The following is a 26,057-nucleotide window of genomic DNA, read 5'->3' as shown; positions in this document are numbered from 1 at the left end:
ATTTGTGAATAAGGCGTCAATCTATTTAACTTTTTGTATATGCCTATCCCAGATATGATTTTTATTTTACATGTGGCAACAAACAATTTTGGGTCATCGGCATCTGTTTTCCTTCTACTCAAACTCAACACCTTAGTTTTATCAGCTTTATTTAGCAGTTTAACTTCTTTAGCTGCTGCGTCAAGACGGTTAAAAATTTCATTTCCACCTGAAATTGTCTCTAAATTTTACCAGCAGATCCTTTGTGATGAAATACTATGAACTTACACCGCAAATAAAGTAATTCATAGAGCATTTTTGGTTAAATTCTTGCTCTTATTGTATTAACCTCCATCTTTAGAATTAGAAAAACTAGGCCTATCAGAAGTTGAATGGAGACGCCAGTAACCAGGGTTCCAAACTGGTCGCCGAAAAAGTAGTGACTTTATCAAAATCTACCGAAAATATCTCAAAAAAAAATTTGAAACAGGCCAAAAAAGGCAAATTCTGACCAAAAAATCGCGTTTTTTCGGCGCGCGCTCCCCCCTCAATTTAGTGTAAATTGGTGCCAAAGGTACCTTTAGAAAAATTTTGGGGTCCGTCAGCCAAAAATGGATATCTCAAAATAGTTCAAAGGGGGGACCTCAGGAGTTTGATGTGTTCTAGACTATAAATAAAAATAGTGACCAGTAAAAAGTAGAGAGCTTTTAGAGCCTAATAGTGACCGGTCACTACAATAGAGACCAGTTGGTAACCCTGCCAGTAACACTACTATTATCCATTTCATCTGTAGAGTTTTTTTACGTAAGATTGTGTCGAATGTTGTCAAAATGTCAGTCAAAGCCATCAGACAAATGGAGAACTGTGAAAAAACAAGGAAAGCCAATTAAAGTTGGAAGGAAAATTTTTTGGTTTCTTTGATTTCATACTCTTCCAACTGTCTGTTGGCTATGATTTGCTTGATATGTAATTTGATATAGTTCGATATCATTCAACCTAAAAAAACTAATAACATTCTTGGATAATTTTGGATGATAGTGCGCTCCATTTGGTTAAAAAATGAGTAATGTGCCTTCCAGTCGGGAACGTTAAAAAAAATCAAATTTCAAAACGCAAATAAGCAAACTTAAGCGACAGTATTTTTCAAACTTTCTTGTGAAAAAATCACAAACTTTTAAGTGTCCTTGGATTGAAAAAAAATTAAGACCGCTTGGGTTAAAGACACTTAAAGAAAATTAAGTGTCCTGGGTTAAACAAAATTTAGACTGCTCTTTTTACGGCGCCCGCATACTTCAAAATTAGTATATATCGGCGCCAGCGGCGCCTTTATAAAATCTTACGGTTGGTAGGCCGAAAATTGATGTCATAAAATAATAGCAAACGGGAGACCCTTTAGTTGGTTAGGGGGTCGAATGCCTAGAATAGAGGGCTTACACCCAGCCCCAGCCGCCCCCCCCCCCCCCATCCACCCCTGGAGATAAGTCAGTCTTAAATTTTAAAAGTTTTGAGTCGCAAGTTTAAGGACTCGTCTCAATTGTTTGGCTACTACAACTGTTTGCCTTAGAACTTCGTTGTTTTTTTTTCTCATAAAAACAATTGCGCGTTACGTTAATTCTGATTCAAAATCATGACTAATAACACAGTGCGTTGCAAATATTATGTTTTCTGTTGATATAAATTAGAGTCAACTATATCTGGAAATATTAATTTGCATCTGGAAAGTCTCTGGGAGCGTCTCAGACGACATAGTCCAGTTTAGTTTCCTCGGGGTTGCAATGTATGTGTTGAGTGGTTATCCTCTGGCAGTTATTTGCAAGAAGGAGGCGTGAAAATATCTTCAAAACTACTGCCCCATTTGTAGAAATCGTTGCAAAAAGCCAGTAAATTGCAGCTCGTGTCCATGTATTTTCGCACTAAAAAGTTAGCAAATATGTCGATTTTTAAAAGATTCAGTAGTATGATCCTCTCCTTCCATATTTCCATTTTATCACACAGAGGCGAAGCTGCGATTCGCAAACCTTTGTGAGAACACGACCAAAAAGCAGTTCTATCAAGTGAAATAAGTAGAAATAAGCCCCGAATTAGCAAAAGCTAAGCGTAGGATTCGAATCTGCGACCCACTGCAATCAAGAGATTTTGAGTCTCAAACACTATCCCCTCAGTCATTCAAGCTTAGCAACCGACAAACACTAGTCACGAATAAAGCAGCTACATATGCTAATAAATTGCCAGTGCCATTCAGCAAAAATCGCACCAAATACAAATAGACTCAACTTTGCAAGTAATAATTTGGATTATAATAAACACTAACTTTGCATGTAACAAATCGGAAAGCACAAAGCCACATTATGTATAAACTATGCATTTCAAAAAATTGCGAGATATATTGAGTTAGAAAATTTCTGATAACTTTTTTTTTCATCTTGATGTTGTTTGAAACAAATAGATTTTTTCGGTTCATTTGATGAATTAACACAGAGGCGAAGTTGCACTTCGCATAAAAAGCAAAAATATGACCGATAGCGCTATTTGAAAAACTTTGAGTCTACAAAAATTCTTCAGTGACGCACGACAATTATGACACATTAGCAGTACCAGTCAATTTGAAAAAAAAAAGAAACTTACAACTAACATGCCTCAATTTATATAGCGGACGCATTTTAACTAGTATACGAAAAAACTCATTAAAAACATCCGACCCTACACAGGTTCGAACCCTATTTTGCTGCGAGTCTCCTTCCCTACCTCTACGCTACAGATCCATGATACCTTGAAGCTAGAGTGCTATTTGTAACATAATAGTCTGTGTTAACATCCTTAGTATTGGCTGTACTTAATATCTGGTTATTGATCAAATATTTGCGACTTAGGTTGGAAAAAAAGAGAGTTCATACTAACACACAAGCTTTGCTTGTGTAAAAATGCATCAACTGAGTTCATTTATTACTATTCGAATGTCAAAGCACATGCTATCAAAAACCTGTAAAGGTGCCTCAAATGTCGCACTAATATTTGCTACTTAGATTGGAAAAAAAAGAAGGTTCGTTTTAATACACTAGGTTCGCAAGTGTAAAATGTACATAGATTGGATATTTCCATAGATAAAACGTTTCCTTTAAAAATAGTAGACGAGCTCAATGGTTTTTAGTTTAATCGAGACTGACATGTTTAATGGAGACTTACATGTATGATGTGGATATATCAACTACATCATTTAAACTTTTAATGTCCCTCTCGCATGTCTCGATTTCCTTCCTAGAGTCCGACAGAGAAGCATCCACGTCTATCTTCAAGGTGTCGTAGGTGTTCTGCATATCTCTGAATCAAATGAACAGCTCAAACATGTTTCAAATGAACTGAACAAAAAAATTCCTTTTCATTTTTTATGTGAATGAAATGAAAACCTTCGGGTTTGTATGTTTTTCCTACAAAGGTACAAATAACCGTCAATTTTAATTGTTTTTAGACATTTCTTTTCAAAAGAAAAATTGTCATCTGCTAGAATAACGGCCGTCAACAAAACAGAATACTGAGCAACTATTTTTGTAAAAAATCAACCGAGCAAAATAGCGTAATTCAAACAAAAATCTTTCTACTTATCTGTTAGTTTATACCTGTGCTCCGGCGTGGATTTAGGATTTTCTTGACGGAGGGGCGGGGCGTTTTTTCTACCTTTTTCCAGGTCGATCAAATTAAATTTCCAAGCTCTCGAAACATTATGAAGAACGTATTTTGCCAAAAAAACTACGAGGCACACAAATTTATCGCCGCAGGCAAACTGCGGGCTTCGCACTCAAATTTAGTTTATAGTGGCGCCTTGAAAAATGTAATGATTGTTAAACCAAACATAGATGTAGTAAAATACATCCAAAGGGGGACTATTTGGGTGGCCAGGGCATCTAATCCATGAGGGTGCGGGGCCTTCGGCCTTTGCCACAGCCCTAAACATGCTACTGCTTGGACAATATTTTACACAGTCGAATGTGACTTACGCGACGAGTGAGTCGCTGCAGTGGCGGCTGACCATGGGAATGACCGAGGAGAGTTGTGGGGTGGTGAAGTCCACCAGTTGACGCTTGAAGCTCCTCTGCTTGGCCACCACATTCCACGTCAGTCTCTCATACGCATACAGACCCCCGTAACACCCACCCACCAACACTATCACTTTCCAGCTGATCTTACTCCAAATCTGAAGAAACAACAAAGCCAAACAACATCACTTCAGACATACACTCGAGTCACGAAAGCCAAGCAACATCAAATAACGCAGCTCGTTTGTGTTTTAAAACAAGCAAACTGACTCAAATTATTTGAAATTCAGGCTATATACAAGACTTTTAGTGCACTTGGTATCTGAAAAAAAAAACATCAGATAGAAAAAAAACACAGAAAATACAGAAAGATACTCGGTTACAATTTAAAAAATAAAATCCCAGGCCCTTAATTAATTTTGCAATAAAAATGCAAAACTTTCCCGCAGAAAAAATTGTGCCATTTCAGAAAACAACGATATAAATCAGTAGTCGGCAGAAAATAATCAGATTTTTTCACTAAGTCTCATTCACTTAAAAATTTATGAACACGCATGTTTAAAAAAACAATGCTTACAATTCCGCCAGCTATCACGAGACCAAAGGGTCCCATAGAAGGCAGCATGGCCATAGACGCCATAATGGGAACAAGCAAATGCTGCTCCGATCTTGCAGACGACTGCGAACTATCGCTTAACTCTTCCTGGGTTGGAACACGTCTGCTAGCAGCATTCCTCATCATGCTTCTAAAAATCAACCGACAATAGTTCAATATTGACCCAGCAGACATACATTTGCGTCACAGAAGCCAAGCAAGTTCAACAATTTCAATAGCCTACGTCGCTAATTAGGTTTCTCAATTCCCCCAAGACTCGGATAGCAAGCACGAACCTAGTCAAGGTTTAAACGAAGACTTAATTGAGAACAACGCCGCTTCAAGCAGGGCTAGCTCGAGATTTCAATAAAAAAATCGCCGTATTAAAATGCAGAAAAATCAGAAACTGGAAGTCGGAATGGTATGATAACTTCGCACAGAGGCGGAGCTTCACACCACTTGCAATGCAACAAAAACAGCACGGCAGCTAGCCCAAAAAAATAGGACAAAAAACCCTGATTCAAAAAAGTGTTCTTTTACGATTGTCTGGAAAACAGTTGAATTTGAGGAAAAATACTCAGAAACACAACTGCCAGTATTAAAATCTAGCCAAAAGACATTTAGAAAAGAGTCAAGGAAACAAGAAAAACTGACGTACTTTCAAAAAATCTTTAACTTTCAAAGTAAAAAATATATGGCCGTAAAGCTCTATGAATTTCAAGATCAGTCTATGGCCGACACTTTTTGATTAAATTAAATCAATTTGCGAAAAATGAATCGCAACATAAAATTTTAAATCAGCTGGGAAATCAAAATAATTAAGCCACTTCTGAAACTAGAAGTCAATTGCTGGAATTACGTGTTTTCGCACCATTTCCACGCTCTAACTTCCGTGTATAACCGTTCATTTTCCGTAAATAACCGGTGTTTTTAGAAAAAAAATTAGAGCTAACACTCGAAATTGGCGATTTTACACGGTTCAGCTATAGATTTCAGACTCAGAAATGATGTCAGTTGCTCTGTTTCGAAGATTGTATCCAATCAGCTCAAGGGTGTTTGTCGCTCTCGGCTACTAAGCCCGATAAACTTTTTGAGAACGCAAGAACGAACCTTTTCATGCTTTAAACGAATACTTAATTGAGAACTTCAAATTTCATAAAAAATGGCCGGCTTAAAATGCAGATAAATCAGAAACTAGAAGTCGGAGCTGAAAAACGGTATGATAACTTCGCACAGAGGCACGGCTTTGCACCGTTTCCAATGCAACAAAAAACAGCACGGCGGCTAGCCCGAAAAAAATAGGACGAAACCCTGATTCGAAAAAGTATTTTTTAACGATTGTCTGCAAAACGGTTGAATTTGAGAAAAGATACTGAATAACACAACTGCCAGTGTTGAAACACAGCCAAAAAACAGTTGGATGAGAGCTAGGGAAACAGAAGAAAAACTGATTTACTTTCGAAAAATCTTTTACTTTCTAAGTAAAAAATATATGGCCGTAAAGCTCTATGAATTCCAAAACCAGTCTATCACCGACACCTTTTGATTAAATTAAAACAATTTGAGAAAAATGAATCCTTACTTAAAGTTTTAAATCAGCCGGGAAATAATAAAATATAAATCACCCACTTCTGAAATTAGAAGTCGTTCACGTGTTTTCGCGCCATTTCCACGCTCGTATTTATAAAGTGCAATTTACCTAACTTTCAGCAGATGAATTTAAACTGAACTCAAAAAGTGCACATATATATAGGTAAAAGCCTTTGTTCAGTGACACTTGATGAGCATTCAAAAGCAAAGTCATTTCACGGATAAGGACAAGACAATACCTGGGTAGACGACTGTTGAGCCGGAAAAAAATGAGCTATAAAACATTTTGAGCCTAGAAAAGGCTCTTCTCCCCCGCGGAAACTCAAAAGAAATGAGAAAAAAATTGGTCCGTTAAGCAACTAATTATGAGGCAACTAACCACATATAACATCAGCCGAAACCTTTGAAGCCAGTGAAAAAAAACATCCAGTGAAAAAATGAAAAACATTAAGCGACCAAAGGAAAATAAAGATTAGAGTTGATTTACGACCAAGAATGTCCGAAAGGAACGGCCATTTAAAATGCAGACATGATAATCATAATTAATAATAATAACTGTGGTTTCTGCGATTCGCTGAGGATCTAGGAAAGACTATCTAGCCTGTCTAAGCATAGTCCGTTTCTCTTATTTCCCTACACTCCAGACTGAGTTATTTTGTTGAGCGAAACTCTTTTTTTTGCGACTCAAGGCCGTTTTATGGGTCTACAGCATTCACTTGGTACCATTATTGCAGCCGCAATTGGTAAGGCTGTGGTAGACCTGAAGCTAGAGGTCAAGTGAGAGCTCGTCCTCACACACTATCATTGCCATGGCAGGGGATCGATTACACGATCTGATGATCTCATAGTGAACGCCTTACCACTATGCTAAGTGCCTGTTTAAAGAAAAAGTCTGTTGCCAGACATTGGCCAAAATTTAAACAGATTTTGTTAAACTAGTTGATTGACCGAAAAAAAAAATCATATTCCGATTTGATAACCCTTACTTATCGCAAGCGTATATATTTCGTCCCTATAAATAGAAAATGTCTCGCTATAAAGCAAAAGAGCCGAAGAATAAGATTCAAAAGATTCCATCGCCAATTCATAGTTTTGCAATCTACTTTGCTTTGCCGTCACTAAAGAAACCGCAGAAATTAAAAACAGGAAAAATTCGTTTCGAATCATTAACAGTTATTGACTAACAATCACTAACGAATCACTGAAGTATTAACAAGCTCATTAACCGGAATAAATTACATTTATCACTCTGAGCCGTCTAAAGTGGTTTTAAATCTTAATTATTGAAGTCTCTGAATCAGACCTGGACATTGCGGGTCCTATGATCTTCCTGAGGAGGTTGTTGAGACTGAGTGAGAAACTGAAGCTGAGGTCTTCCTTGAAGTTGGCGCAGAGGGAACTGCAGGAAACGGAGTAGTTGATTCCAGGCGAGAGTCTCTCCTTCCTGAGGAAATCCACACTCACTGGCCGTGTTTGTTTTTTCGTCCATATTTCGGGGATGATCAACTCCGCGTCATCTGACAACGAAAAAACATCAAATTAGAATATTTCTAAGGATATAACATCAAATACTTTTTAAGGATATAGATTAAAACCTCATGTACTTCATAAATTTCGAAAATACAGCAAAAAAGTTCTTCAAACTAGAGCCGTTTTTTCGGCATGGTGTAATAAAAGGAGCAGACCGAAAAACAAGAGATCAGGCATATTCGACAGTCATAGTAAAATAAGCAAATTGAAAAACACTTTTTGTAGAAAAATGACTCAAAAACGATAAGTAAAAAAAATCAAAAAACATGGAGTCATATTTAAAGGCAATATTCGCAACTCCTAAGAATACTCTGAAAGTCGCAATTACAGGGTTAGAAATTTCTAAACTTGAAAAACAAACTAAATTTAAATTTTCTGAAAACTTTTTTGAAAAAATCTCAAAAAACGACAAATCATAAATCAGAAAAGTCCCAAATAACGATTCGAGCAGTCATAAATGGACGATAAACTCGCAAGTCCAGGAAGTACCCTGACAGAGTCTAATTATAAAGATGAGAGCTTCACATTTTGTGTAATTTTTATATCTAAGTTCTTTGAACAATTTAAAAAAGACATAACAAACGTCACATCTCGGAAACAAATAGCATTTGAGCAATCGCATTTGGACGCAAGATTTACAACTTGGAAATCCTGAGAGCGCCCTCACAGTATTCAACAACAAGGTTAAAAATTTCAAATCTTGAATTTTTTAAAATCCAAGTTTTCTGAAGAAAAAAGAAATCATAAAACACGTCATATCTCAAAAACTAGAAGGATTTGAGCAATGTCATATTTGGAGGCAAAACTCGCAATCCTTGAAAGTACTCTAACAGCCCGCAAATAAGGTTGGGAATTTGAAATTTATTTTGTAATTTGAGTTTTCTGAAAACTTTTGCAAAAATCACAAAAGTCGTCGTATCTCGTACACTTAAAGGATTTGGGCATTCATAATTGGAGGCCAAAATTGCAACAGCTGGGAGAACACTTTCAACGTCCAGCTATTGGGCTCCTGATTTTAAACTCGGTGAAACAAACACTGAATTCAACTTGAAAACTCGAAAAAAAATCTTTATGATTGCAATATACGATATAGCTTAAACGTGAAAAAATTCTTTCGTTAAACATGCAAAAATAATACATTGAAAAAGCTTAAAAGTGTCCATATAGTGAAACCCGCATTAAAATATATATAATAGATAAATTACAATCGGTAAAGAAAAAATACATGAAAAATGTAGGTGATAGGTACATAGAAAGGAACTCAGAAATGGAAATACTAAACTGACAATTATGTGAACAAAGTTTTTTTCGGCAAAAAGCCTATTACCACGTTGCAATTCCCAGGCTTATTGCAAGGGTAAAAATCAATACTTAATTGCGCATCTTTATCAATGATTTTGCAGTTCACAGCTAACCAATGAGCCTGGTTCGTATATTTTCGAAGCTTGTGATTATGTCTTTGTGGTATCTTCCATCGACGGCCTTCTTCAGTTCCCTGTCTATAAACGCGAACAGATCCTCTTTGAACTGAGGCAGACCCGAGGGGTTGGAGGGGAAGGGCTGAGGAAACTTCTGCAGGATCAAAGTCAATTGAAGCACTTCCTCTGCCATCACTGTTGAAACCTAAAATAGCCAACAAACATCATTTTTAAGCGCTGCTGTTTCCCAGTTGAGGATTACATACAATTTTTTGGTCATTTTACTGCACTTAGTATTGTTGCTTCACTATCAAACAACTTGATGACGCTCTGAGTGAAGTAATGAACACTAGAAAAGAACATAGCCAACAGACAGTCAATGCGCGCAAGGAAACAGAAAAAATAATGACTAGTTTTTTGTTGAAAACATCAAGCTCCGAATTTCCAAGAAAAAAAGTATGCATATTCTAATTTCCAAAATTATGACTGACAGCTCTTTGATAGAACTTACCTAATTACAGAAAACTGGTTCCGAACGTATTTTTTCATTCCGCTAGAAAAGTATGATAACTCAAATTTTCGAAACAAAAAAAATGTGCCATTAACATTCAGAAATTTACCTTGACTCAGCTTTTCGTGACATTTACACGTTTGCTATTCGATGTTGGAGTTAATCTCAAAAGTGAATTAAGAAAAGGTTAAAATTAGCCTTTAATAATTAAACTTTTGGAACTTCCCAGCCCTTGAAAAATTGATAACATTGGCCACCGATGAAGCAGCTACAGATGCTAATAAATTAAACATTGCTATGCATCAAAATGTCAACAATTATCAACTAAAAGCAACCTCACTAACTTTGTATGTGATGAACTGGAAAAATTTTGTATATAAAAAATTGGAAATTATAAGCCAAATTGCGTATAAATTATGCACTTTAACCAATTCGCAAAACATATCGAGTGAAAACGATTTTGTAATGCAATTTGTATTATCTAACTGTTTTACAGAGAGGCAAAGCGTATCTTCGCACCACTTGCCACACAATCGATTAAAAAAGTTTTAAAAAAATCGGAACTGCTGAATAAACTAGATGTAACAAAATGAATAAAGCTACTTTTGAAAAAGCACATATAAAAACACACATACAAAATAACGTGAAAGTAGCACCAAAAGAAATTTTACCAAGTGGTGTAAAAAGCCGAAAACGGTGTAAAAAGAAAGAAAACATACGAAGTCAAGTTTTGTCAAATTACAAAGAGCCGAAGTCAATCAAAACTCTAAAAGAATCTAAAATGTAAATTGCTTACATAAAAAAACTATTCTACGATAAGGCAACTAAGCCAACAAAACAACAACAGACAAATAACAGGGGCGAAGCTGTGCTTCGCAAACGCTTGCGAGAACACGACCAAAAAGCAGCTCAATAAGTGCAATTAAAAAAAAGTAGAAACCAGCGTCGAATTAGCAAAAACCTCAGCTACGTGTAGGATTCGAACCAGCGACTTGCAACTTTGAGTCTCAAGTACTAACCACTCAGCTGCGGATGCTTTAATTCCCCAAAAACTAGCCACTAATAACCAAGCTACATATGATAATAAATTGCCAATTCGCTACCGCAAAATAAGCACCAAATGCAAGAAGACACTATTTTGCATGACAAAAAATTGGGAAGCAGAAAGCCAAATTTTAGATGAATTATGTGTTTCAAAAAAATTGCAAGATACAATGAATTGGAAAATTTCTGAAATCGAGCTTTTTATCATTGTACTACTGTTTGAAACAATTAAATTTTACGGTTCATTTGATAATTGAAAATGCATCAACTGACTTAACTTTTTACTGATCAAATGTTAAAGCAAGTATGACAATATACTGCTACCCCAAAAGAGCCACCAAAAGTAGCACTTTAAATTGAGACTTAGATTGGAAAACAAGAAGGCTCGTACTAATACACTCGCTTCCAAATGTTTTTTTGCCGACAAGCTTTTTTGCAACAGAGTATTTCAAGTTTGAAAAACAAACAGGTCATATCAGATTCAAACCCAGGACCTTTGCCGTCCCAGACATATTCGAAACCTCCACACCAAATGTGCCGGCGAGGTAAAGAAACTTGAATTCATTCTGAACTAAACCTTCCATGTCTAATTTTGACCAATCTGTGAACAAAGTTATTTACGGGAAAAAATCTACTACCCTATCGCAAGTGTAAAGAAACCAATAGCTTTTTTCAATTCAATGTCAAAGCACAGGCTATTAAATTTCCAATGCTGAAAAAATGCCACCACACGAAGGTAGCACTAAAAAGTGCGAAATAGATTGGAAACAAAATAATCTTGTAGCATCCCAGTGCGTTCAGCTTGTGTAAGCGAACATAATTTAACTTAAATTAATTTAAAAAATCAAACAGCCAAAAAAAATCAACTGAAACAAATTTTCCATGAAAAAAACCATCACGACTTACATAAGTAGATACGTAATACATACCATCACGACCTATATAAGTAGAAAAGTAATACGTAGATAGCAATATTTCTCATTTGCTAATAGTTCCGACCATTTGAAAAATGTGAAGAAATTTGGTATTCGGTTGTGCTTTAGTTTTTTTTGTCTTTTTGTTTTCCGCGCAAAATCAGGAAACACAAATAACTAACGGAATGGCTTGAATGACATGTCATACTAAAGCCCTTTCAGTCGTGATTTGAACGACATAATTTGAAACTTTTGCGAGCGCTGAGGTTTACAACAGCTTATGTGCAGCCCTCAAAACTTTAAAGCAATTAAATTTAGTTTTTGGAGTTTTCAACGCCATTTTGGGAATTTTTTTTCGTTTTTCTAGCCATTCTTCTATAAAACTGTTTTCCAATTGGAATATTTGACTCTGATTGTCGGATTTGCCCAACTTCTATTTTTTCGTACCGATTTTTTTATATCACACCACACAGAAAACTACCTTAATTTGTAAAAATGTATTTTTTAAGACTATGGTCGGAAAATTCTGTGCTACTTGCACAGTAACCGCCTTTCCTTGTTTTGCATTCGGTTTTAGCCACAAACCATTCAGCGAATGGAACTCGTAATGGTTATAGACAATTCTGATAAATTGATTTTTTTCGGATAGCCACAACTGAATAGACTAACATGTCAAAAATAACCTGCAGCCTGTAGTTATTTTTAAATGCGAAAAACCTGCAAATTTCAAAATTCAATTTTCTTGGAATTTATTATATACTTCAGTTCTCTTAAGGCAATTAAAAACAAAAACAACACTTTGTTTAATTTCCATTCATCGTGAAAAGCAACTTACAAAAATATAATAAGATTGATGGCCTTTTTAATCTATTTAAAGTACAATCTAAAAGATTAAGGACTGCAGTTCTGCAGAAACCCAAACTCTGCAGAAAACCAAATCAACTTCAGATTAAAGCCCTTTTCATTTCAGTCTCTACTCACATTGGCTTGGACTTGGTTTCCAAACTTTGCCACCTCTTCCCTTTGAAACGCCTCCAACTTCTTGGCCCGGGTTCTCATCTGTTTGTATTGCTTCACAAGTTCATTGTGCTGTACTCCGTTTTGGGATCTATTATTGACAGAAAAAATAACTTTGAACTATTTTCATAGCAGCACAATGCTTTACATGAACGTCTTATTTTCCTAATAAGATAGCCTAATTAACGCATTTAAATTTCAAATAGGCAAGAAAAAAATGTTCGATGAAAGAAGCAGTGAACTCAGGAGCAAAAATTAGTTATTGCTGCTATTGGTGGCATTAGTCCTTAGATTATAGACTTTGCTGCTACACTCACCTCGATGTTCATGCAGTGCGTGTGGCCGGGGCTATTAAAAACTGACCTTGAAAAAACGTTCACGCCATTTGCGATGCCATGCCCATACATTTGGTTATACACAGACAGTCAATATTTAACCTGATGTGTTCGGAAGTAACTTATACCGTTTAATTTTAGAAGACTCCGATACATTCTGCAGCAGCTCTGTGACCTTGCTCATGATCTCAATGCCCTTCTGGGTGTGCTTTTCAAACTTGGTCTTGATTGCAGAGTCACACACGCAGAACTGAACAAAGCGATAGAAGATGAAGCATGATGAAAAAGGAATGATTTTTATTTTTTTTATCGAAGACTGTGGGTGTCCTCGTAAAAAAAACTATTCTACGATAAGGCAACTAAGCCAACAAAACAACAACAGACAAATAACAGGGGCGAAGCTGTGCTTCGCAAACGCTTGCGAGAACACGACCAAAAAGCAGCTCAATAAGTGCAATTAAAAAAAGTAGAAACCAGCGTCGAATTAGCAAAAACCTTAGCTACGTGTAGGATTCGAACCAGCGACTTGCAACTTTGAGTCTCAAGTACTAACCACTCAGCCGCGGATGCTTTAATTCCCCAAAAACTAGCCACTAATAACCAAGCTACATATGATAATAAATTGCCAATTCGCTACCGCAAAATAAGCACCAAATGCAAGAAGACACTATTTTGCATGACAAAAAATTGGGAAGCAGAAAGCCAAATTTTAGATGAATTATGTGTTTCAAAAAAATTGCAAGATACAATGAATTGGAAAATTTCTGAAATCGAGCTTTTTATCATTGTACTACTGTTTGAAACAATTAAATTTTACGGTTCATTTGATAATTGAAAATGCATCAACTGACTTAACTTTTTACTGATCAAATGTTAAAGCAAGTATGACAATATACTGCTACCACAAAAGAGCCACCAAAAGTAGCACTTTAAATTGAGACTTAGATTGGAAAACAAGAAGGCTCGTACTAATACACTCGCTTCCAAATGTTTTTTTTGCCGACAAGCTTTTTTGCAACAGAGTATTTCAAGTTTGAAAAACAAACAGGTCATATCAGATTCAAACCCAGGACCTTTGCCGTCCCAGACATATTCGAAACCTCCACACCAAATGTGCCGGCGAGGTAAAGAAACTTGAATTCATTCTGAACTAAACCTTCCATGTCTAATTTTGACCAATCTGTGAACAAAGTTATTTACGGGAAAAAATCTACTACCCTATCGCAAGTGTAAAGAAACCAATAGCTTTTTTCAATTCAATGTCAAAGCACAGGCTATTAAATTTCCAATGCTGAAAAAATGCCACCACACGAAGGTAGCACTAAAAAGTGCGAAATAGATTGGAAACAAAATAATCTTGTAGCATCCCAGTGCGTTCAGCTTGTGTAAGCGAACATAATTTAACTTAAATTAATTTAAAAAATCAAACAGCCAAAAAAAATCAACTGAAACAAATTTTCCATGAAAAAAACCATCACGACTTACATAAGTAGATACGTAATACATACCATCACGACCTATATAAGTAGAAAAGTAATACGTAGATAGCAATATTTCTCATTTGCTAATAGTTCCGACCATTTGAAAAATGTGAAGAAATTTGGTATTCGGTTGTGCTTTAGTTTTTTTTGTCTTTTTGTTTTCCGCGCAAAATCAGGTAACACAAATAACTAACGGAATGGCTTGAATGACATGTCATACTAAAGCCCTTTCAGTCGTGATTTGAACGACATAATTTGAAACTTTTGCGAGCGCTGAGGTTTACAACAGCTTATGTGCAGCCCTCAAAACTTTAAAGCAATTAAATTTAGTTTTTGGAGTTTTCAACGCCATTTTGGGAATTTTTTTTTCGTTTTTCTAGCCATTCTTCTATAAAACTGTTTTCCAATTGGAATATTTGACTCTGATTGTCGGATTTGCCCAACTTCTATTTTTTCGTACCGATTTTTTTTATATCACACCACACAGAAAACTACCTTAATTTGTAAAAATGTATTTTTTAAGACTATGGTCGGAAAATTCTGTGCTACTTGCACAGTAACCGCCTTTCCTTGTTTTGCATTCGGTTTTAGCCACAAACCATTCAGCGAATGGAACTCGTAATGGTTATAGACAATTCTGATAAATTGATTTTTTTCGGATAGCCACAACTGAATAGACTAACATGTCAAAAATAACCTGCAGCCTGTAGTTATTTTTAAATGCGAAAAACCTGCAAATTTCAAAATTCAATTTTCTTGGAATTTATTATATACTTCAGTTCTCTTAAGGCAATTAAAAACAAAAACAACACTTTGTTTAATTTCCATTCATCGTGAAAAGCAACTTACAAAAATATAATAAGATTGATGGCCTTTTTAATCTATTTAAAGTACAATCTAAAAGATTAAGGACTGCAGTTCTGCAGAAACCCAAACTCTGCAGAAAACCAAATCAACTTCAGATTAAAGCCCTTTTCATTTCAGTCTCTACTCACATTGGCTTGGACTTGGTTTCCAAACTTTGCCACCTCTTCCCTTTGAAACGCCTCCAACTTCTTGGCCCGGGTTCTCATCTGTTTGTATTGCTTCACAAGTTCATTGTGCTGTACTCCGTTTTGGGATCTATTATTGACAGAAAAAATAACTTTGAACTATTTTCATAGCAGCACAATGCTTTACATGAACGTCTTATTTTCCTAATAAGATAGCCTAATTAACGCATTTAAATTTCAAATAGGCAAGAAAAAAATGTTCGATGAAAGAAGCAGTGAACTCAGGAGCAAAAATTAGTTATTGCTGCTATTGGTGGCATTAGTCCTTAGATTATAGACTTTGCTGCTACACTCACCTCGATGTTCATGCAGTGCGTGTGGCCGGGGCTATTAAAAACTGACCTTGAAAAAACGTTCACGCCATTTGCGATGCCATGCCCATACATTTGGTTATACACAGACAGTCAATATTTAACCTGATGTGTTCGGAAGTAACTTATACCGTTTAATTTTAGCAGACTCCGATACATTCTGCAGCAGCTCTGTGACCTTGCTCATGATCTCAATGCCCTTCTGGGTGTGCTTTTCAAACTTGGTCTTGATTGCAGAGTCACACACGCAGAACTGAACAAAGCGATAGAAGATGAAGCATGATGAAAAAGGAATGATTTTTATTTTTTTTATCGAAGACTGTGGGTGTCCTACCTTAAAGTCCGATTCAAAAGATTTGAACTCTCGCCTCCTCTCCTCAATCGCATCCCTGTACTCGCCCGAGATCTCCACTGTTTGACCTTTGCCCTCTTGTATCTGAAACAAAACTTGTTTATATTTAATCACATTTGAATGAATTCAAATCTTTTTTGAAGCCGAACTGTCAACAATCATATTATAAACACAGCTCTTTAATTCTTACAATTAAATCTTCTCGCACCAAAATTTACACTTACTCTGTAAATGAGCTCTTCCTTGGCTGATATGAAGAACACTCTCTTCTCTGCCTCGAGAGCGTCATCCATCACTTTCAACTCATCAATCAAAAATTCTACAAAAAACAAAAGAAACGAGGATAGCCGGTTACTGTACCAGTTGCACAAAAAGTTCCGACCATAGTCTTAAAAAATACAGAAAAGTTTATTCAAATGAAGGTTGTCTTTTCCTGCCTGGTGTGATAAAAGGATCTGAACAAAAAAAATAGAACTATAGCATATTTATAAATTTTTTTTGAACTTTTGAAGTTTTTGAGTCTATAAATGGCGCTAAAAACAAGTAAGTTTTTACGGCTGAAATTAAGCATAAATAAGCTATTGTAAGCTTGCTCGCTCGCTTTATTTGCTCGAATTTTGACTAAAACTCTCGATACTGCAACAAAGGGCTTTATAACTCTCGACGAAACTATCTGCTATTCTCGATACTGGAGCAAACGGCTTAAATATGATATATCTTTTTCAATGGTCGCAATAACAATTATATGGTTCATATAATGCAATTATGAATTGCATCGCACAACTAGTGCATAGTTTCGACAAGGTACTCAGTTTCTCTCAGCCACATGTTTTCTGAGTGGAAAAAAAACATCTTATTGGCCTGCTGTAGAAATTTGTTATGGCCACCGTATGTGAATTCGGGTTTCTCTTTCATCAATCTAGCCTAATTAACGATCGCAGATATATTTCAGTAGTCACTATCGTCGCAGATAATATGATAGTAGGATTAATTCTAATTGATGAAAGTCTCCAACCATTCCCTCTTCCAACTACGGTCTAATTTTAAATATTCATACCGACACTTCGTTCAACGTGTTGCTGCTTTACACTAAGCGGGTCCACGTCACTGCAGTCGGCCAAGTCCCACTTGTTCTGCAGAATGAATATGTTCGGCTTGCTCAGATGCTCACTGACTTTGTGGAAGAACTGTTTCTCCGTCTCCATTATCGTGGACTCCGCATTGGCCACGAATATGAACACATCCGCGTCTAAACAGTACTTGTCGATCCAGAGATCAGTCTGGATGTCCACTGAGATGCCTGGACTGTCTATGAGTTGGATGTCGTGCTGCAGTAAGTCCACTTTGTCGCTGGGCCAGTAGATGATGAGCTGACTGCTCCTTTGTAACTTGTTCTTGTCCAGAGCATGGGCTAGCTGCGCCACTGACTAAATTCAGAACAAAAATGGGGGGCCTGCTTGAATTAATGAAAAACTAATGCTATTAAGAAATGACAAGCATATGAGCTATCAAAGCATCTTTTTACCGCTGATTAAGTGACGAAACTGTTTCTTCATATATTTTATATTTGATATATATTACAACTTTTCCTCTTCATTTCGTGAACAAACATTCCCAGGAAAAATAACAATTTCGAACGAGTTCGTTTATGCAACTGACGAAATAGAAAATGACCCATGAGTTAGTATCTAACATGCACACTCTGTGGCGTATCGGGGTGTAGTGGGTGTAGCATGTATGGCTCTGACTGGCTAGTGCCCTGCATGGTGATGAAGCAGTTGGTAGTGTCCCCCATTCCCACAGGCAATATTTTTCCTCTAAGAATAGCATTGGCCACACTACTCTTGCCACTACTCGTCCTGAACATTTTAAACACAGCTTCCATGAGGGCCATAAGATCAATACAGCAATACTAGCAACAATTATACTCAGGTGTTATGCAAGTAGAACATAATGTTACAACCATAGTTTTTTTTTAAAATACCGCAAAAAAAAACCCCAACATTTTAAACTTTATTTGCCTAATTTCCAGCTGTTCTCAGAATTTAAAAATGCTTCAGTAATCAGATAATAACGACTAAAAAGTCCAAAACAAAATGGCCAAATTGATTGATTCGCAGAAAAAACATATTGTAAATTATTACCCGAATGGTTCGAATAACAGCTTCATGAGCATTTTCAGTAAGCGGACCGCGTCAGTGGAATAACCTACCTGTTCAGCTACGTGAGCTCCTAGATTATACCTTGTTCAGACAGAGACTTAAAACTCATCTTTTCCGAGCCGCTTATCAACTAAACTAGTTTTCAGATCTGATTCAAATGCAAATCAGAAATGCCGGAAGAGTTGAAAGGATAAATTCTATGCTACGCAAACGAAATTGTATCGTTTCAAAGAAGCAAAGGCCCTACCGCAAAGTTATCGAGCTCTCAGGATCCAAGTGACGCCTAATTGCTTTCATGGTCCCTCCTTTCTTTATGGTGTTTATTTGCACAATACTATCACTATCTCGTGCCCGGGTGGCACTATTGCCACCATGTGCGTTGAAAACTTCATGCATGAATTGAAGCTCAGGAACATTCAAAACGTAGTTGTTATGAGAAGCACGAACAATATGTTCGATAAATCGTCAAAACCATTGATGAGCGCTGTAGTAGTGGTTTCTGATGAAATGTAATATCTAATCAGAGCCCTAAATTTCAATGGATTCAATGTTGGAATTATGGAACTTATCAGTAGAAAAGGAAAACACGCAACCATCAGAGTCAATGACTGCTACAAGGATATCGCCAGAGAGCTAAAGAGCCATATTTCAGCCATCGACGTTTCAGGTTCAGGAAACACATGAGTGAGGATGGACTCCAGCCTAACCCGTCTCACATAAGGGAGCCAGCGGCTGATTTTAAAACGGCTTTCCAGAAAATGGATCGAAATTTAGAATTTTTTTGAATGTAACCAGATCCAGGTAAAGATCAGAGATTTTAAATGATTTTAAAGATGTTAATAAGACTGTAAACAACAAGAGTGAAACTAACACCATGCAACACCAGGCCTAGATCAAAGCCGAAGACTTACCATAAGAAAAACACGTAATTTTTTCCAGAGCAGAAGTTTTCATCCGCTAAACACAGCTTAGGGTCGAAGATTGAAATAAAGACCCAGATTACGGCAGAAAAAATAAGTCAAATGGAACCACCCCTAAGTGCGAAAATAGGTGGATAAATCAAAACACTGATGCTTCAATGAAAATTTTGTTAAAAATCAAAATCCATAATTGGAAAATGTCGAAAAAACTAATCTATCGGATTGAATTATTCTAGTTTTGAAACAAAAACAAACGTGCTAAGACAATAGAAGATAAGCATCGAAAGAAAATTAATCAAGCGGTAATAGAGTCGAAAAATAGCTGAAATCCTCAGAGCCGAAAAAATTATTAAGTTCCGCTCACCCTCAACACACACAAACTTTACTCGCGGGTCAAATGAAACCATATGAGGTCACTAAGCCGATATAAGAAACGCCGAAACCTAGCTAGCCGAAAAAAAAACAAAAAAATGAAAATTTAATAAATCTAGTGGTAAAATTATAATCAACATAAAAAGATAAATTCCGTATAGAACAAATATTTGAAATGCTAACTTGCAGAAAAAATAAATTTTTAGCGGTAAATCTGTTTCTAACAGAGGCTTTCAGGAAATGAGTCCCGATGAGAAGAGAGTCCTGTGCCTTAAGTTATTTACGGGAAAAAATTCTAGTACCCGATTGCAATTCCCTTGTATCACAAGGGTAAAAACCCACACTATGGCTTTCTTCATTGCAGATTGGGTTAAAATTGATCCCCAAAAATCGGATGCAAAACAATAGCTGCAAACCTTACATCTTTCGGCTGAAAAAAAAAACAATTTTACAACGGGTGACTTGTTTAAAAATGTTACAGTCCTGATGTTTAAAAACAGAGCAAAACGACCGTGTTTTAAAATTGTTTTTAAAAAAAGTTTAACAGCGGTTTTGAGAATAACAATGTTTTAAAACGTGCCAACCCTAATTTTGACCAAAACTATTAAGTCTTCTATTGAAAATTGCATCACCTGCAATACACGCAAAAATCAACAAACGTGCTTGATATTGAGTGTTACCTTGAGATTATAATAACTTGAAATTGGTCAATTGCAAAAATATAAAACGACATCACTTTGCGGTTTCTTATTCTTTTCTATACTCATTTCAAGAAAAGTTGGAGTTCTCGGAACTCGTGGATATCAGTGATAATAACACAGCTTACGACGATTTTCAAAACTGCCAGTTTTAAGCTTTCTGCAGTTTTGCTCAGCTGCAAAGGACAGGCGAAGGAAACAAGACAACAGCACGGTGGTCAATTGAAACTTAAAAAATATGAAAAAATGGAGGGTTTTTTTATTCTGCCAATTTTCGGCGATCGAAATAACAGTTTTTAACAACAAATTTTTTTTATCTCGCAGAAGATATCGACTCTCTGAAATCAAACGTAAAAAGATATTTTACCTCCGATCATTTTTTCAAAGTTCTGGAAGAATGAAAATGCTCTGGAGCAATTTATGTGCGATTGGAACATTTTATTCATAATGTTGAAAGCGTAACGCGAATTATTTATGCCTGGCAAATTATCCCGCACAACAAAATCGTTCCAAATTGAGATGAGGCTATAGCTAACCGATCATATTAATTTCGTTCGACTCAAACTTTCACACTTTGATATACTGTCCAAAATTTATAGATTTGCAGTATTTTCTTTTCCCAAAAACTATTCAATAGAGATAAAGGGGCATAGTCGGAACATTCAAGGCTTTGCCCTGACATACGAGCAGTCTTCTTTAAAGATTTCGTTTTTTTTGGCAATAAATATCTACTTCCCGAAGCAAGAACCAATTAATGGATCTTCAAGGACTCCTTTCGATAAAATTTTCTTCTCAATCAACTTGGTCGTTTTAGCGTAATTCTTGATTAACTTAGAAAAAGCCAAAATGACCCATTTTTGGGATTAAATATTGATTAAAAATTTCGCAAAACAAAATCTATTTGAATCATATTGAGGCACGCTAATTGATTAAATAGAGAGCGTAGTGTTATAGAGCGATTCCAGCTGCTGGCAAGTTGTTTGTTATACCATAATATTTCTGTTGAAGTTCTGACCAATTTTGGTTCCCTTCTTTTTTTTGTCCAATCTTGATCCAATTTGAGAAAAACGCATTTGAATTTTCAACTTTTGTTTGCTTTGTTCAGATAAATGAAATCAGCACTGTACAATTCAGCGGGCAAAGCTCGTTATTCAAACAGAGCATTGAAAAGTTATTAGTGTGTTTGTGTAAGTGAACCTATAACTTTCTAAAAATTACTCTTTCGACATGTCTATCTTCAAACATTTGAAATAAAATCCAAGAGCTACTCGCTTACCTTTTACACGGTATCTTTTACAAGCTATATGTCCTAATAGGAAAGGGTTGCATGAAATTGCTTTGACCACCAAGAAAAAAACTGATTATAAAAACACACCGTAATAATCAAATAGCTTGTAAAAGGCACGCCATTCCGCTTTTTCAAACCTATCTACGAATAGCTCGTGGTCAGACATGACTAAGTTCAGGAAATGAACTGCTTCAATTTTTTCAAACATTTTCAGGTAAGCTAATCAAGGTAATACCATGTACGGGTCTGATATTTATTTCTTATCTCAAGCAAAGCTTAACTCTAGGATTTTTCCTGTATTTGAGATGACGAACACTTTTATTTCTCTAAGAGAACCGTTAAGAGAAGAGTCAACACCGTTTCAAGCTTTCTGTGGCAAAATTTGACAATGATTGCTCATTTTTCAATTTCAATAGGGGATTTAATGCTAATTTCCTAGATTACGGAATCTAATACGAACTTGAGACGGCAGCGAAATAAGTTCAGCTTTACCAAGACATCAAGTATCAAGCACTGTGCAATTAGAGGTCACTTACTACCCACTTTATTACTGTTTGTTGCAATTTGTAAGGAAAATTTTGACATATAAAAAAGAAACTTGGGATCTTCGCATCTGCCAGAATGATCCTTACTACAAATTCCGAAGTTCAATCAGCCTAAACAACATGATGGATTTACGTGTTTTACACTAATCACCCCAAAAAATAGATGTAAATTTTGAACCTTACATGCATCCTCAATGTCTGACAGCACAAAAAAAAACAAACAGTCGAACAAGTAAAAAGACGCTAAAAATTAAATGAAAAAACTGACATTTTAAACCAGCATAAGGGAACAATTTAAAGCAAATAAGCGGAATGAAAAATTGTCAAGCAAGGTTTGGTTGGGTTTGCTGCCTGATTTTGTCCCCTGGGGAGCAAACTAAATGGTTCAGCTAGCAGGATAATTTCATTTATACAGCCTACACTGACGGACAAAATTTATTCTACAGAGGCGAAGTGGAGCTTCGCATCACTTGCGATTCAGCGAGATCGTAGCATTTCAAATTACCAAATAGACAGTGAGATTCAAAAACTGGAAAAAAAATCAATTTCAAAAACAAAAGACGAGAAACACAACACTAGCTTTAAACACGCTTCAAGTATTTTACCAGCGTTCACTAAGCCGACAATGCCTGGTTAGATGGTTAGACGTCAACTGATACGTAAACAAAAAATGCCAAAAGAAGTCGTTCTCAAAAAATTTTCTGAGCCATTAAAAAGTTCGAACATTACAAATTTTTATACCACCAACCAACCTTATTTAATCAAAATTAAAATAATAATTTTTTATCCTTAAGCCAATGCAAAATAAGTTTACTAAACCAAAAAACAACAATCAAATGACTTCTTAAACTTATTGCAAAAAGCCACCAGGTCCGTCTGACATTCCAGCGTGGGCACTGAAAGATGGTAGCGAAAACTTATAGACAATACAATATTGGAAACAGAGGTAAAGCGGAGCTTCGCGTCAATTGCAATGCCACATAAAAAACCGCACTAAGCCGACAAAACATAAGCAGACCACTAATAAGCCAATTTTTTTTTTGAACCGGAATCGTTTCCGTTAAAAAAAACAGGTCATGGTCAGATTCAATCCCGGGACCTTTACCGTCCAAGGCGTATTCGTTACTTCTAGACTAAGTGTTGCGGAGACGCTAAGAAATTGAAACCCATTATGAACCAAAAAACTAACTGAATCTAATAAACAAGTAGGTAAGAAGAAAAAAGTATGTATTCCGATCTGATGTCGCTTGCTAATCGCAAGCGTAAACAGGCATTCAATCAAAAGAAACCATTAGAGCTAACTACTTTTTAATGAGTACCTTAAAAAACAATTCGCCTCATTAGATGAAAAAAACTATCAAGGGCCAATATAAAAAAATGATGATCTGAAATGACAGAAAACTACACGCCAATCTCAATGCCAAGCATGCTATCAAAAAAACTAAGAAAAAATCTAATATGTCATTTTTGTCACCACAGCAAAGATATTGATATGACCTGAAAAAATTTTCTATTAACGGCCGTTGAACAATACCACGTGCAATATATAGAATATTATTTTTTACACAGAGGCGAAGTTGCACTTCGCATACACAAGCAAAAATATGACAGGCAACGCTACTGGGAAACACTAAATGAGCAAACTTTGAGTCAACGAAATTTCTTCAGTGACGCACGCCAATTATGAACCTATATAATTGCTGAATGAAGCAAGCCAATTATGACGCATTAGCAGTACCAGTCAATTTGAAAAAAAAAAAGAAATTTACCAACTAGCACGCCTCAATTTATAGAGCGGACGCATTTTAACTAGTATACGAAAAAGTTCATTAAAAAGATCCGACCCTGCCCAGGTTCGAACCCTCTTATTTTGTTTCGGGTTCCTTTCCCTACCTCTACGCTACAGATCCATGATACCTTGAAGCTAAAGTGCTATTTGTAATATAATAGTATGTGTTAATATCGTTAGCATTGGCTGTAATTAATAGCTGGTTATTGATCAAATATTTGCGACTTATATTTGCAACTCAGGTCGGAAAAAAGAGAGCTCATTCTACCACACAAGTCACGGACCTCTTTGACAAGGAAAGCTTAAGTTATAAGATACGAAATGATACAATTAATCTCAATGATAGAAGAGTAAATATCAAGTTTAAAAATAATTTTTTTTTACTGCAGAAGATTGCCCGGTGGCAGGCAACCTTTGGAAAGATCTCGTAGAAAAACTTTGAACTTGTGTAGGGAGACAAGCTTTGAACTGACGTGTTTAATGAAATACCTGTTAGTGACTTAAATTATTTTCGTATTTATCAGTCAACACCCCAAAGAAAATTGTGACAGGTACTTGAACAAATGAAACTTTTCATTTGATAATAAGTGTTTTAAGGTTTAAAAAAATAAGGTAAAAATAAGCCTTGAAGCACAAAATTTCTGCCGTTCCGGATTCGAGCCGACAAACTGGAGATTAAAAGCTGCACGTTCTCGCATCTGCTCAATGGTCGCTTGAAAAGAGACAAACACTAGCCACCAATAAAAACAGATGGTATTAAATTGCCAATGCTATACAGCAGAAAGGTCACTAAATGAGCAACTTTATTTGCAAGTTCGGTTGGAAAAAAGTTAATCGGTAAAATCACACTACGCTGTTTTATACAATGATCATGAGATTACATCCAAAACTTATGTTTTTGAAATCAGGATAAAGATAAAATGCTACCTGCCGAAGAAGACTACTTTCATCTGGTCACGAGCAATGACGTCATTTATATGGTCAATTTGGCTGACTGCATTATCCACTGGCTTCACGTCCAAATCCAGCTCAATTTTGCCGGCAGTACTTGAAAAATCTGATAAGAAACATTTTTTAATTGTTCTCCTTTTACATTGCGTCAAGTTCGATTTAGAGATGAAAGTAAATGCTACATGAAGATAAAGAATATCCAAAAAGATCACGTCTCCAAATCACTTTAAACGATTAGCCCAATTTTTATTAGATCCCATATTGCCTTGAACAGTATTTTTCACGTTAAATCTGCGCCTATTTGAGCGTAACTTTAAAAAATGACATCTCAGAAATTGTTGGAACAAACCTGAGAAAGCAGTAGACAGAGCTTTTGTCGTTTTCTGCAGCTGGACGAACTGTTGCAACATCTCCTTTTTAGCCAGCTCGAACTTGGACAGCACGTCTCCATTTGATAAGTTCGGCACCTGTTGATGAAGATATGAGCCATTATACATAACCTTCGCCGAATCGCCGTTAGAGTGCACGTCTCCGTATGGATGCCCACCGTTCATGGCTCAGACGCAGTCAAATTTTACGAAACTACCGAATATTAAATTTTGTGAATCGGCAATTGCCCTCTCGTTGTGAATTTAGGTGAGCTATCAACTCTGTTTCTTTTAATCTACTTTTTGATTTTTCCAACAGTCACAGGTAATCTAAAGAGCATTCACTAGTCTGAAACAAAAATCTTTCTTGAATAATATTTGGTTACACTTTATCGCCCATTATAGTAGGGTAGAAATTGCATGTTTCAAAAATTCGAAATATACTTAACCACCTCTACGGACATTAGGCAGGATCTAACGCCAAGCTACGCTACGTTTCGATCAAACCAATGGAAGTTCAGTTCCCACCATTGTCCATACTAGTTATGACTGCATTTAGAGGCCAGTCAACATTTATCAGTCAGATAAATACGATTTACATGCATGCTTCAACAAGTGTAAGTTTCAGAGCGATACTTAGTAACAATTGGAACAGTTCTTAATGGATCATCATTTGACGTCACTACAAGGGCAGTAGGGTTTCATCTTTTCAGTTAAATGAGGAAGTTGATTAAGAAGAAAAACTAGATTAAAAATTTAGGCTCGTCATTGAACGCTTTCTTTTTATTGGTCGTATCAGAGTAA

General features: G+C 36.2%; 1 protein-coding gene across 1 annotated transcript; it reads right to left on the bottom strand.

Moving 5' to 3' along the window:
- Window positions 1-1,575: 1,575 nt before the first annotated feature.
- LOC134839811 (mitofusin-2-like) lies at window positions 1,576-25,611 on the bottom strand. The gene is made up of 16 exons (XM_063855434.1): window positions 25,235-25,611; window positions 24,862-24,991; window positions 17,854-18,019; window positions 17,218-17,587; window positions 16,385-16,479; window positions 16,143-16,244; window positions 15,940-16,061; window positions 15,441-15,567; window positions 13,093-13,214; window positions 12,594-12,720; window positions 9,141-9,348; window positions 7,499-7,712; window positions 4,588-4,756; window positions 3,972-4,168; window positions 3,163-3,297; window positions 1,576-1,892 (listed from the first exon to the last, which is right to left on the bottom strand). The coding sequence occupies exons 1-16, from the start codon at window positions 25,437-25,439 to the stop codon at window positions 1,823-1,825; spliced, it is 2,559 nt and encodes an 852-aa protein (XP_063711504.1). The 5' UTR covers window positions 25,440-25,611; the 3' UTR covers window positions 1,576-1,822.
- Between the last annotated feature and the right edge of the window lie 446 nt (window positions 25,612-26,057).

This window comes from Symsagittifera roscoffensis, chromosome 2, assembly GCF_963678635.1.
Source record: "Symsagittifera roscoffensis chromosome 2, txSymRosc1.1, whole genome shotgun sequence".
In the NCBI taxonomy this organism is placed as follows: domain Eukaryota; kingdom Metazoa; phylum Xenacoelomorpha; order Acoela; family Convolutidae; genus Symsagittifera; species Symsagittifera roscoffensis.
Note: the sequence above shows the minus strand (reverse complement) of the source record. Positions and strands in the feature narration are given on the sequence as shown.